Raw genomic sequence first — 13,931 nt, forward strand, 5'->3', positions numbered from 1 at the left:
TCTCACAGCTAGCACCACACCTAGCAGCTGTCCCTGCATGCTGGCATATCATCAAGCAAGTAAGCCTATGGTTTTTGTCCGGTCTCAGTACGAGGCCAACTCGTTATTGTGCAGATCTAAAAATTCAGAAACATGAGTAGGCTCATTAGATTTAAAATCCATCTTCAGTCAAGTCCACAGCAACTGGATTTATGGTGCCACTAAATGAAAAGTTTTATAATTTATCATGAAAGGCACATGAATACCTGTACCAAATTTCATGGTAAAATATCAAACAGTCGTTGAGACAATTCTCTAAAAACAACAACAAAAAGTAAACCTCATGGTGATGCTGCATGAAGAATAAGGGGGTCATGAAACTCAGTGGACTATCTATAAAATGGCATGGCAATCCATCCAATAGTTAATGGGCATAATTTGGTCTGGAGTGAAGTGGTGGACCGACAGAACGACAATGTCACCCATTGAGCTTGTGTGGCTAAAAATACCACACATTTGTTTGGTCCAGCTTCTAAAATGTGGGTGTGCCCCTTTTCTCCCTTTTATATGAATGTTTGGAGCGTTGTTCAGACAAAATAAGCAGTCCTCCGACCTACCAGTCTAATGTGATTGAAAGTCTTTGCTGCAGTTGTAGTAGTGGAAATTGTTTGAGTGTTGCTGTCAGTATCACAATTGCATGTGAATTATTTACACTGACAAAAATTAACATGTAACAAGACAGGCCAAGTACTAAAAGGGGAAATCTTGTCTAAACACAAGTAGAAGCAAAAATGTTTCTAAAATAGGTAAAAGGCTGACCAAGATAAGCAACTATCTGATTAAAAAAAAAAATAAGTGAACAAGATCATGAGTGCTGCCAGATATTCAGTCCCAGCTTTTGGTATTTGGCAGTTTTACTGTACACTCATTGCTATGAGGGATTCCAAAAAAGGATTGCTTTTTCATACCCAGTACTTAGTTCTTACTTCAATGCAAATGTGTCAGAGGATAAGCCATCCTCATAAAAACTTAAATCTTGGGGAAACTCTGAATGCTATTAATGAGCACCATTATTAAAAGCCAGAAAAGAACTTATATCAGTTCATCTCTAATGCAATGTCCCACTTGCAACTGAAAGCTCTCCTTGCCAGGTCAGGCCCACAAAAACCCTCTGATGTGCTCTCCTCCGCAGTTGCTTTAGGAAAGCAAAGGCAACAGGGCTGTTAAGTACTGGCCTTACTACACATCAGAAGCAGCATGAAGCAGGCATCGCTTCCCCTCTCCTCCAAGCCCCCTTCAGTTCTGATCTGACTCTCAGCTCTGTTCAGCTCTCTGCTCTGGCGCTGGATCTCGCTAATCTTCGCAGGAGTTTCTATTCAATCTGCCAGCTGGACAAAGGGGCAGGAAGCAGCCTTTTCCCCCTCGGGGAGAGGCGGATTGAGACGGAAAAGACAGAGAGTTGGACAGAGGGGAGGAAGAAGAGAGAGGGAATAAGAAGAAAAAAAACACCAGGAGAGCCATCAAAAGATTAGTCAATACACAAGGTTCAACTTTTGAAACACCAGTTCAATTTATCTCAGGATACAATGATTATCACCAGACTTCATAAACTGTATATCATCATCACATCAGCTGTTGCAAAAATTCCCCACCAGCATCATCATCATCCACATTTCTCCCATGTTGAACCTCCAAAGCTGGGATGGTGGGCACAAAGTTGGCATGATGATCCAAGGTAGAAAGATACTGGAATTTTCCTTACTTTTCCCTTTCTCAGAATCAACCAATAAGTATTTCCCAAAACGTCAGAGCCAGACTTCTTTTTGATTATTCCAATCCACAGGTTTATGACATGTCTTTAGTTTGTGTGGTAAACAGAGCCTTGAGTTATAAAATAAATGTGATTTCAGTCCTTTGCAACAGTGTCTAGCATAAAGAGTTGGGATTTTTGACTGCTGCAGTCAAAAACAAGTACAGCTGGATGCCATTATAATCTGCTACAATCTGTTTCAAATGTCTCGCCATGAGACATATTAGAGCTCGTATTTCAGTCAGTCTGACCTTTGTTATCTCTCTTTGTGACACACACACACTTTGTGACCATTAATTTTGTAATACAAACTGTATTTAGAGGTGGCAGGAACAGTTGGCATATTTAAGTCACTGAAAGCAAACCCCATTCTTACCTTCACATTTTATGTACCAGCTACAGAAATGACTTCCCTTCTGCAAACCCTGTTGGAATTCATGAGTTACCTGCAGGCATCAGCCCAGTCATCTCATACTCCACCATCTGTCTGTTCCAGAACTACAATGGAACAATACTGGAGCGAGCTTTCACACTTCACCACGATGCCAAGTACAGCAGTGCTGAATCCAGCCTTAATGCTTCACTTTCACAGTCTGCCTTTGGCTGTTGATCCAGCTGGCTGCTTCTCAAATAAAGAAATAATCAGCTCTTTTCTCTCCCTCTTGCTCTGATATTATTATAACTCTGGTATTTCCTTTTTTTCCCTCCATCACCTCTTCACTATATTGGTTTGTGATCATGTTCATGATCATATGATATTTTGTTGTCCTTATTTTTGATTGATTCTATGCTTTATGACCCAGGAACTGCAGTTTATTCTACTGTTACACGGTACAACAAGTTACACAGAATAAGAGTCTATGCTAAATACAGGCTGCTGGATGTTGTATATATTGCTAAAGCCGCACAAGTCAATTTCACATGCAGTAGCTCTTCAAATTTTAATGGACTCATTAACCTGTTAACCTCCTTCACTGGCTGGAAACACACTTGCTTCACAGACAGTTTGGATTATACTTAAGTTTCAATTGATAATTTCCTGCCTGTGCATGACAACACTATGTCATTTGAGCATTTCTACGACTTTTTCTGTGAACATAATCTCGCTGAAATCTGCTTACTCATCATTCTTAACCTTAAAAGTCAGGTTGTCTAAATCAGGTTGTGTACTTAAGACTAGCCACAAATATTATCAAACTGTTTTCTACCTGCTAGCTTGCTCACTACAGTAGTTGACTACATATCCTCGTGTCCAGAATCACATATTTTATGAAGATGCTTGGATGAGTTTCACTGTGTAACTTTCTGGCATGACCTGCCTTTATCTACAGAGACTAAAATGTGATGCAAACTACAGAATTTTAACTCCTCATTAGTCAACAAAGATATATAAAAACTTTTAAATGTTTTATTCTCAAAGTATTTGTTGTAAATATTTGTTTGGTCATGTTTATATCTCCTGTAATTACCCTGTTATTAGCCATTATAATTTGTCACAGCTTTCATTCATGCTAGCATCAGAGCTTACAGAAAGCATTTAGTGGTGGGACAAACACCACTAAAGAGCCCTCCTGGTGATCCACTTCATTTCCACTTTATACGTCTGGTGTGTCGAGTGGTGAACACACTGCTCTGCCCCTCACATTCGTTATGTGTGAAATTTGGATCAGCTGGAGTATGCAGGACTGGGAGCCAGGAGAGCTGGGACGAGAGACAGGGGCCCATGTGTGAGAGGACCTGAAACAGGATCTAGTTGATTGTAGATCTCTCTGGCTGCCTCCCAAAGCCATCACTCTGCTGTCTTTGTCTCTCTCTTGCTTCTCCTCCACAGTGGCTGTTTACTAAACAGGAAGCTAAAACCCCAGGCTCAAATAATAAAGGTTGGACGCCTCTTTGCGTTAATGTCTTCCTACTTTCGCTCATTGGGGTCACCACAGGATACACCGAGTTGGATCTGTGACCTTTTAAAAACACTTTAATGGTAGATGGAATGGTACTTGCTAAATCCAGCCAACCCCAGAATATTTCTGAAGGAACAGAAAATGATGAAAAAGATAAAAGGAGAAGCACAATATGAAATGAGGTCTCAATGTCTCAATCATTTTTTAATTTGCAAGTTGGTGCCAATAGAAATGAGGAAGATGTGGCAGTCATACCCAAAGCCAAGATTGAATCTAAAGGATGTTATTCTATAGTTTTCATCAATAAAAATGCAAGAAAAAGACCAAAACTAACAATATATGTACTATGAAAGTGTTCTTTTAAATATTTAGCTCTTCTTTAGAAACCAATGGGCTTAACACTGATGACTAAACTCGACATGATCTACCCGTCCATGAACTTTCCTGAGTTACATCAGACAGCTTTTCATTGCTCATGGTGGTTGTTCAAAAATCAAGACAACTCCCATGATCACACACTACTTACAGACCTGGCCTCGTCAAATTGCTTCTTTTGTCCAACCAACAATCCAAAATCCAAAGTCTCTTCGTCTACTGTCATGACAAAGAAGCAAAAGGAAAACCTTACATTTAAGAAGCTGGAAACAGTAAATGTTTGACACTTCTGCTTGATTTATAACTAAAATGTTTTTGATCTCTTGTGGCAGCTCTAATTTCATCTTTTTTTTTTTTAATTGAGAGAACCCGAATGATGAAAACTACATACTGTGCCTTTAAGAGGAAGGTGCAGCAGTAACTGCAGAAATACAAGGCAGAGACGTCTTCATCAGATTTGTTTTTTGTCATTTAATATGTAGAATCTGCCTACAGAGACCCAGGTCAATATATAACTTTCTGTTAATGGTACAACAGCCCTGTGCACACTTTATACCTACACACAAAGTGTGCAGTCAAAGTATGAAGATCACTTCCAATGTATCTGACAGCTGAACAGCTCTGCAGGACTTCCAACAATCCATATCTGTTCATTACTCATTACGGGCCCCTCTCACACAGGACACGGTTCAATATGTCAGCAGAGAGTGAAACTGGACCTTCTTTTCCAGAGTAACTACTTCAAAACCACATTCAAAATCCCAGTGACATATGTAACTACACTAAAAGCTAAAGAAACAGTTTCGGCAGCAGTATGTCATGTGGCTGCTTCATATGTTCAGATGAGGACACTGTCTTTCAGAAAGACCAATGAAAGAAATGCTGAATGAGACAAGCCATTGACTTACAGAAGCCAGCGGAAAAGAGGCTGGCCCAGACATCTCCCTATATAATAGTACTACTTATGTGTGTGTTTGTGTGAGTCCATATAGAGAGCCAAACCCATGGTTCCGCCGCTCCTCTGTCCACTTCCCTCCCTCTGTAATTCTGCTAGCCACGTTTTGTCAGTTCATACTTGAACCAACATCCTGCAGCTCACTTTCCAAATCAAATCATCCAAAACACACAGATGTGTTACTGTGTGTCCCGGGGTTACAGAGAAAAGTCCACTGGGAAAACTGTGGGAATCCAGCTTTAACGAGAAATATTTTCACATGCACATATCCTCTGTCACTGAACAACACTACAGATGTTCTAAAAGCCAGGCTACACAGGGTACCATCGCCCTGCAGAAACCGCTTTTTAAACTGTCAGCTCGTCTTCCTGAGCAGCTGAGTGCGCTGCATGCCACACATACCGTACTTTTTTTTTCACCTGTGCTGACGATCCACATTCACAACAAAAACAAAGACACAGATATACTATATAGACAAAAACACTGCAAAATCTTTTGGAAAGCCTTCCCTGAGGAATCCCTGCCATAAAGTCCCTGTTGGTGTAACGGTCAGGTGTCCGAATACTTTTCTCCACGGAGTGTAGCTGGCCAGGTGTGCGTCCATAGTTTTGTCTTGAGCTCTTGGGCACGTGCACACGCACACACACACACACACACAGAAGCAAATGCAGACATTCACAGGGGATGTGGAAGTTTCCAACTTACCTACAACCATTAATGTGAACTCAAACCCTCTTTTGACTGACTTCCGATACACCTGGTTGGGCAGATTGGCGAAGCCCACATAGCCCTCCAGGTTCCGCTGCTGAAGAAAAACACACAAACACACAGACACACTTTCCGTTAATGCAGGAATCACACGTTTTGAATGATTAATACAAAGTTACTATGGTATTTCATGCATATGTGGAAACGAGCTACACACAGACACACACGGTCATGAAGCTACAATTAGTATTTCTGTGTCCTGCAGCGACAGAGCCCCTTTGAAGTGAAGTGCAGCTGGAATAAGAGGGGAAAAAGGCAGTCTTAAGAGGCAGAGAGATGAGGAGTCAGAGTCACAGAGAGAAACATCAGGCTTTCCTCAGAGAGGGAGGAAAGAGGAGAGAAGTGGAGTCAACCTTGCCAAAGCCCATCAACCAGTTAATCTAAAACAGAAAATGAATCCAAGCCAATAAATGAAGATCAAGAGAAACACAATGCAGTCTCCCTACGTGTTCAATAACGTCCATCCTGTCCCTCACAGGACGCGTAGTGGTGAAGGCAGTGAGTCTCAGACCAGATCACAACCAGGCCAGGCTCTCAAGCAGCTCCCTCTTCCTGTACCACTGAGGCATCTCTTTTCCCTTTCTCCCCTCCCCAGCTCCCAGCCTGCTGTCAGATTCCCCCGGCTCCAATCACAATATGGCATCCTGCACGCTACGTGAGGCAAACACAATTGATTTCTGGCCTGTCTGCCTGCCTGTGAGTGGCCTCTCAGGCTCTGTCATGCATGGCACAGATGGAAAAGTGCAGCTCTGTGCTGATAGGTCTACTGAAAGAGGGGGTTTAAAAACACCTGCAGCTGAACTCCAGAGTAACTCAAACTCCCACATGCCCCGGTTACAGTTAGCCCCCCTGACAGGCTCCAGAAATCCCGTCCTCGGCAAACTGGGGGAATTCATACACCCTCTAAGTCTGGACAAAATGGAGGTGAATTCGGAATGCAGGCTTACCAGTGCTAGTGTCGGATAAGAAGAAATCACATGTGAATATGGCAACCGTAGAGATGCCGTGCACGCTCCTCTTATTTTGGCGGCACTACCTGCCTCTCTACACCTCAAGCCCTGGTGACAACAAACACCAGCCCAGCATCTCCTCAACCTCAACCTTTAATCCAACTGTCCATTAAAGAGTAAATACAAATAACGAGCCAAGTTCCCAAAATATCGCATGAGACCGTTAATAGAATTACTATCAATGATTCTAAATATTACTCCTCACCGATAAAGTAATCATATGACAGACATTTGGGCAGGAGCCACATTGCAAACTAAAAACCTTTTGCTTCCCGAAAACCTGGTATCTGGAATGGATGTATACTAGCGACGGGATCACCTCAAGTTGCATTTTACATCCATGCCTGTCCCGACTCATAAATTTAGTGACTGACAGAGAGCTTCTTCACACGGTGCAACAACAATCACCTAAAGCTCAGTGTCATCAAAACTACAAAAATTCAAACTACAAATCTATCCAAAATGAGCTTGTGGTGGACTATAATGCTTCAAATATGGATGTTGCTGCAAAGAAGCTACAAGTGCTATAACGTGGAAGCCCCAAGATTAGTGTCACCAGTTTAGCATGTGACCACAGGTGAAATATGGTCACAATCTGCCCATAATGCCTCTGGACACGGCTATCACTGGCACAGAGGCATAAAACTGTTTAAAGACAATAAAATATTATGTCAGGACTCAGTTTTCACTGTTGAGTGTCATATTACGAAAACTGTAGGTCACACACCAACATCGCCAGCAGATGATATGCACACACCACGGAAAAAGAAGGAAGTAATCTATTGACCTCATCAATACCCCGTGATGTGTGCAGCTCCAGAGCATACACACCCACTCTGAACAAGCCTGAAGCACTTTCCACCATTTCCATGTTTGATCCACCCACATACAAGTTTTCTGTGTGTGAGTATACATGTGTTACATAAGGTGCCACCTCTGAGCCACTCATTGAGCTATGGGCAAGAAACTATAAAGGCAAGATGAGTTTAGCCATGAAAGCAAAGTGCCAGTGCATCAATTCATCAACATACAGTGTGCATGTTCATGTATGCGTGGATCAAAAACCCTTTTATTTACGGGGACGTTGTGTCTGTAGCACACAGTTTGTATACAATGAATGCACAACAGACTTGAAAAGTCACATTTTTAACTTAATAATAACTGTCATTAGTATCACTAAAATATTTGCAAGGCTGTGATGGCACTTGTTTCTTATACAATGCGTTATGAATAACGCGAGGAAGGCTAGTCAATCCAAACCCTGAATGTTAACCCCTCCCCCAGTCCACCCTGTGGTGATAGTAGCCGCCTGGTTCACTGACATCATCTGTATTACCAAGTCCACCCCCGTTATGCATTCAGCTGTGGATGCTGCTGAGGGCCTCTCATTGCTTCCATCAGCTGTTTTAAACTTTCAGTTATTACATATTTAATGTTAACTATGTATTAAATATTGCGTCAACACTGCAGAAGGAGGACAGAAGTGATTAGAACGCAGGGCCTGTGTAATTTCTTTCTTTTTGTTATTTTTAGCACTGAGAACATTGCGCCCACTGCTCCTTCACTGTCTCAGTCTCTCTAGGTGCACACTGTATTCCCACTCTGCTGGTGTTATGCTAAGCAAAGTCACTGCCAGTCACCCCAGATTGCATCACAAACAGATTCTGGACAAGCACTATGTTTGTAATCACTTATTGCTAAATGTAAGTGAATACAAAATACAAAAATCTCTAAACAAAGCAAGCCACACGTGGTCAGCCACAGGTAGTCTTCTTGCTAAGTGCAGCTGCCTGGGGAGTCAAACCAAACTCCATTCAACTATTAAGCAGTTTAATGAAGACTCGCTATCATGTAAAGGTACATAAATGTAATCTGGAGAAAAGGGCACAATATTTCTAGTGGTATGTGGTTCACCAACTACACACACACACACACACACACACACACACACACACACACACACATAATATGGACCACCAAGCAATGTTACTTAATTGCTTTGTTTTAATGTGATGTAAACTGGAAGACATCTAAAGGGAATTTGGCATAAGAGAGCAAATCGCATCACTGCTCTGATACTCAAAGTATAACATCAATAACACCAATTACATACTTTCACTAGTATTGTTGTCAAGGTCGGTGTGAAAACGTTTAAAAAGAATTTACAATTTCCCCATCTCTCTCCCATCTGCAGCGAGCTATAATTGAGACCAGACCACGTACCCCAGTATAACGTCCAGAAAACCCTCACATCAGTTCCCGATCAAATTACTGTCATGGCATCATAGTGTTATCTCTTTGGAAATGAGGTCCAAGGGACAAAAAAGGCAAACACATTGTCCATAAATTATTCCAACGAAATGTAAATTATGTTATAGTTTCGCCACCAACAACAACACTGTATCACCACAATGAGGCTACAGACATAGGAGGCGTGATTCTTTCTTAAAACGATGGCATTTATCAAGATACATATTGTTTGGTCAATCACATTATTCCGAACAATATGAGTGAACGATATCAATTCATTAGAAGGTGTGAGTGATGTTTTATTCTAGGATAGGTCTTGGTAGATTAGCAAAATATCCTTGAAAGGGAAGCTTTTTAAAGGAGCTTGGTGTGCAGTTCTTTCCACAACGAGGACGCAACCAGCAGGAACTAAAACGGTTAAATCCACTTTTCCAATGGGAATTTCAATTATTAGTCTGATGGAAACAAACGTAGTGCTAACATTTCTAGCACACTGGTCAATTTCGAAAACAAATAGACTTACAGCGATGCTGGGAACCGCAGTTTCTGGTCGCTCGATCATTGTGCTATGCTGTCAACACCCAGCCTGCAACGGACAGTCACCGAGGCATACACTGATAAACGTCCAAGAGGATGGCGGAGCGGAGAGGAACACGCAGCTTTTCAATCCAAAAAACCTTAGCTTGGTCTTAACAAAAAGTGCGTCTAAAGTGAATGAATGAGGTTAAATTACATATGGCCACTGACGGATACTACTACCAGATGTAGCAAGGCGAAGAAAAAAATGCCCCAACTGGTTTTCCTCACAAGGCAAGCATACAGAATTTATACAGTACTTCCGTTTGATAATTTCACAATAAGATTTAAAGGGGCTCAAAGATTCTATCCTTTGCACTAAAAGCACAATAAAGGGATAGCATAAGCAAAAGATTGACGTGAACAGTTCCGCTCTGTTTGTTTTTGGTACAGAAGAACTGTAGTAGAAGAACTGAAGAAGAACATTTTTCACCAGAATTGGCTAGATTCTCTCATATATTTATCTATCTCTAATCTAAACGTTTAACCATATCATTCATACGTTTCATACGCATGTCATTAAATTATTGTAGCATTACAGTTTTAGCTGCGTTGCTACACTAACTGTTTCCAATGACACACTCACATCTGCACGTCAAGCTTTAAATATACACAAGAAACTCCAGCATCATATTTCAGCTTTTCAGAAAGGACAATCAAAGAAAATACCTTACGGAAAAGGACCTACGATGAGAGTTGACAACCATTAAGCTGTATTTGGGCTTTCATTTTGAAAGTAAATACAGAATGCTTCCGCTTTGCTGCTGGCTGTGACTGTCCAGCTTAATGTACCTGTAGGGGGGGCCTGAATCCACCTTCCTATTGGTCAAACACTAATATGATCGGCATCTGATCGTGCGTGTGAGGCCTTCATGTGCTGGAGGTTAAAATGTGCTACCTTCAAAGACTTTTGTGAATAGCGGTACTAAACAATTAGCAAGAACCTACAACATTTTAAATGCGACCTGACATTTATTTTGCCAAACCAGAGAGTACCAAGTGACACAGATGTTTTGTAATTGCTCCAACAGCCGCAAAATAAATGAAATGAACTGTAGGCTATTTTTGAAACACAGGTTTACCAGAAAATATATTAGAGGTACATTTAGTCCCTTTGGCTCTGAGAATATAATTTTATGACAGACAGCAATAATAATGCATAATGATGCATCACGCATAATAATGGTCCAAAAATGATTTGCATGCGCTTGAAATAAGATCCTGCCTCCGATATAACATTCAATGGTCAACTGGCGTACTCTAGTGGCAAGGAAAGGAACTGCCATAGACTTTTCAGCTAATCTTTAAACAATCCCCAAATCCCTGAGATTCCTGTATTAGTTTAGTTACATCTCTACATTTACCGTGCTGTAATCCATCTGTAGGTATTGTTGCATAGATTTCTCTGGGTCAATAAATATTTCAACCACAGAATTAAACTTTTCCATGTTGGGCTGTTCTCTACACCGCGTCATACATTTAAAAAATACTGACATGCACTGTACATTAAAAGTATTTACAAAAATGGAACACATTGAATCTTTACATAGAAATATTATATGTTTAAAATCTAATACAACAAAATACATATGTTTTTTTAAATGATATTTTTGTTTTTGATGTAGTTTCATATCAGATCAACTCAGGCTTTAGCGGCAAAACCCCTGAGTGTGTTGAGCTGAGCAAAAGTGTTTTTTATTTCTCAAGAATCCAGCTTTTCATCTGTAAGAAGAAGAATGTGGCACTTTTTCTTCCTGAAGTTACACAGTCTGGTGTAAAAGAAAATGAGTTTTTTAGCTCAGAAGGCCATTAGTCATTACTTCACTCCCGCTGAGGTACCCAGTGTTATCAGACAGGTACAGATAGGAGCTCAGCAGTGAATAAAAATAGCCTGACAGTGAAAAGAATGGCGAAAAGATCAAAGTGATCAAAAAATTTGGGATTCAAGCTAATTTGCAGCACCTGGTATTTATTTCTATGCCTCCATCTCTTCAACATTTATGGCTCCACAAAGAATGCAGTCTTCAAGTGTGAATTAAATAAATACCAGCTTGCGTGGGAGCTAGACTGCTGACATAAAGACAAACACAGAGTCAAACTTTGACATATTTTCTTGCTTTAATGAAAGAGAATCAAAGTAGCATAAGCGTACAGAAATAAATAAGTTTTTGTCAAATTGTGTTACTTGTCTGTAAAAGTTCAAAACATGACTGTAGAAAAAAAAAAAAACACCATCACTTTAAATTCATTCATTGGTCATTGTAGAAACAGTGAGGTAACCCATAGCTTATACTCTACTGATGACAGGTGGAGGTGGGAGGCATAGCTCTTAGCTAGCTCTTCAGTGAATGTAGTTTCCGTTGGTCAATTCAAATTACAATGAAACAGTAGTTCACAGTGTTGACGGTCAAACTAGAACTTTTTAAATCAAAAATTCAGAAAATGTACAAAAAAACCCCCATCCATATTGAAGGAATGGCAACTTAAAATTATATTATGCATACATGTTTACTCAAGTATGACAGACAAATAGTTTAAAATGTTATGCATGTAAATATGTCACTGTATTTTGCTTATAGATAGATAGACAGAAAATTGCTGTTTAGCTTATGATTGCCCCCTGTAGACCTACGGTAGTTTGAAAAGTTGCAGCGTCATTACACACTGACTAGCCAAATTTTGTCCTTCGCGTTCTGCGATTGCAGATGTGGTCTTGCCACGGTTACAGGTTGGAGGTCTCTCCTGGGACAGTTTTGGCATCCAGGTAGGCGACAATCTCTTTCACCCAGGTGGCTGAAGGCCTGACACACAGCTGACGACCGACCACAGTCTTCAGGCTGGACACACACAAACAAAACAGTCAGGTTCAGTGCAGATCTGTGTGTAGATACAGTCGTGATAGTAATGTATCTCTCAAAGCTTGTGGACTTACAAGATGCCAGGGATGGGGCACCGCTGGCTGGTCTTGATGTAGCTCACCACTCTTTCTTTACGCACTGGCTTCTCATTGAAACTTGAGCAGCATTTCCTTGGTCCAGTGCTACGCATACCTACAAACAAACATGTACAAATGAACAACTTACAACGAACACGCAGACTCATGGAAATTAAAAGGGGAACCACTGAGGGGAAACGTGAAACAGTTTTTTTATGTGCTTAAAGAGACTGTTCCATTGCTGGGTTATTCCATTGTGATATAGAAAATATTGTTCATGCACTTGAATAGAAAAGTAAGCCTGTGAATATAATATAACAATCAATATCATATTTAATTGACTGGAATGGCTTCAAAATCTTTTGCTAATTTGTCAGCAAGCAGTTGCCCATTCACACATCTAACAGACACTGGCATTCATCTGAGTTATGTTATTGCCACATGTTGAGCGTAAGTCCAATATTCATATATGTTTTAGCTCCGTTTTTGTCTACTCCTCTCTAAGTCCATGTGGGGATACTGTTTGTTTCCCATCTCATTTTCTGAGCCTTCAGTGTCTGTAGGTAAACTTCTTACACAATCTGATCAGTTCTATAAATTCTAACAGAATGTCGTCATCTCTCACACACACTGATTGAATGTGTTATCGTCTGTCTCTTACCTTCGCTCAGAGCAATGACAGCAAGCATCAGCACGAATACAGCCAGACCAAGACGAGGAGCAGCCATCCTGAAGTGCGAGTGTGTTCTCTTCACTGTATAGCAGTACGAAGTGTGTCTCAGTTGAGCTGTATCAGCCTGTGCTCTGTGCTGTGTGATCATTTACTCCATCACCATATTTATATGTTTCAGGAGTGGCTCGGGAAGTCCAGCACATTTTATGACGTGTTGAGGATTTTTCGAGTGGGCCGTACCAGACTGAACTATCTGAGCAAACGTTTGATGATGCACCCTGTGAGAAATGAGGAAGTAGGTTTTATTTTAGAAGCTTTTTGGATTTCCCTGTCACACTTTCTAATTGTAGCGCTGATGAAACCTACAGAACTTTTCAGTTCGTCTCACTTTCTACATGTCACAACTACTGTCTCTTGGGTTATGACACTTGTGTTGAATGCAGTACTGTTCTGCAGGGGCACAGTACAAGCCAATATTGTTGACGGTCACTTCTTAACTGCATGAATAAGCTCAATAAACCTACAAAAATGACTTAAAGTTAGTGTTCAATAATGATACAATAGAATAGACTGTGAAGGATCTTTGAGAGGAGGTATATCAATATAATCTAATGAAAATAAAAAAGTCCTGTCTGTAACTCTGGACATTTGTCTGACACTATTTCAGTTTATAATTAAGTCTATAAACAAGGAAAAGCC

At 40.7% G+C, this 13,931-nt stretch overlaps 2 protein-coding genes across 4 annotated transcripts in view; both read right to left on the reverse strand.

Moving 5' to 3' along the window:
• The window catches only part of LOC124062544 (septin-7-like), a 46,695-nt gene extending 36,385 nt beyond the window's left edge, over positions 1-10,310 (reverse strand). The window contains exons 1-2 of one of the 3 annotated variants that reach the window (XM_046395398.1): positions 10,294-10,310; positions 5,726-5,825 (exon numbers count right to left, since the gene is read on the reverse strand). In XM_046395398.1, coding sequence (XP_046251354.1) covers positions 5,726-5,735 — 10 coding nt within the window. In that variant the 5' untranslated portion in view covers positions 5,736-5,825; positions 10,294-10,310. Of the gene's footprint in view, positions 1-5,725; positions 5,826-9,571; positions 9,860-10,293 lie in introns of those variants that run through there. The other 2 variants (XM_046395396.1, XM_046395395.1) reach the window with 2 other exon arrangements.
• Positions 10,311-11,720: 1,410 nt separating this feature from the next.
• Positions 11,721-13,398, reverse strand: ccl35.1 (chemokine (C-C motif) ligand 35, duplicate 1). The gene is made up of 3 exons (XM_046395359.1): positions 13,221-13,398; positions 12,557-12,674; positions 11,721-12,461 (listed from the first exon to the last, which is right to left on the reverse strand). The coding sequence occupies exons 1-3, from the start codon at positions 13,378-13,380 to the stop codon at positions 12,347-12,349; spliced, it is 393 nt and encodes a 130-aa protein (XP_046251315.1). The 5' UTR covers positions 13,381-13,398; the 3' UTR covers positions 11,721-12,346.
• Between the last annotated feature and the right edge of the window lie 533 nt (positions 13,399-13,931).

This window comes from Scatophagus argus, chromosome 7, assembly GCF_020382885.2.
Source record: "Scatophagus argus isolate fScaArg1 chromosome 7, fScaArg1.pri, whole genome shotgun sequence".
NCBI classification, from domain to species: domain Eukaryota; kingdom Metazoa; phylum Chordata; class Actinopteri; family Scatophagidae; genus Scatophagus; species Scatophagus argus.

What these genes read in the sequence shown, in the direction of transcription:
- ccl35.1 (XM_046395359.1), bottom strand. Translation starts at nt 13,380, where the DNA reads ATGATCACACAGCACAGAGCACAGGCTGATACAGCTCAACTGAGACAC. An exon ending in TGTCATTGCTCTGAGCGAAG is followed by an intron (nt 12,675 to 13,220) that starts GTAAGAGACAGA and finishes GTTTGTTTGTAG; the next exon opens with GTATGCGTAGCACTGGACCA. An exon ending in TGCCCCATCCCTGGCATCTT is followed by an intron (nt 12,462 to 12,556) that starts GTAAGTCCACAA and finishes GTGTGTGTCCAG; the next exon opens with CCTGAAGACTGTGGTCGGTC.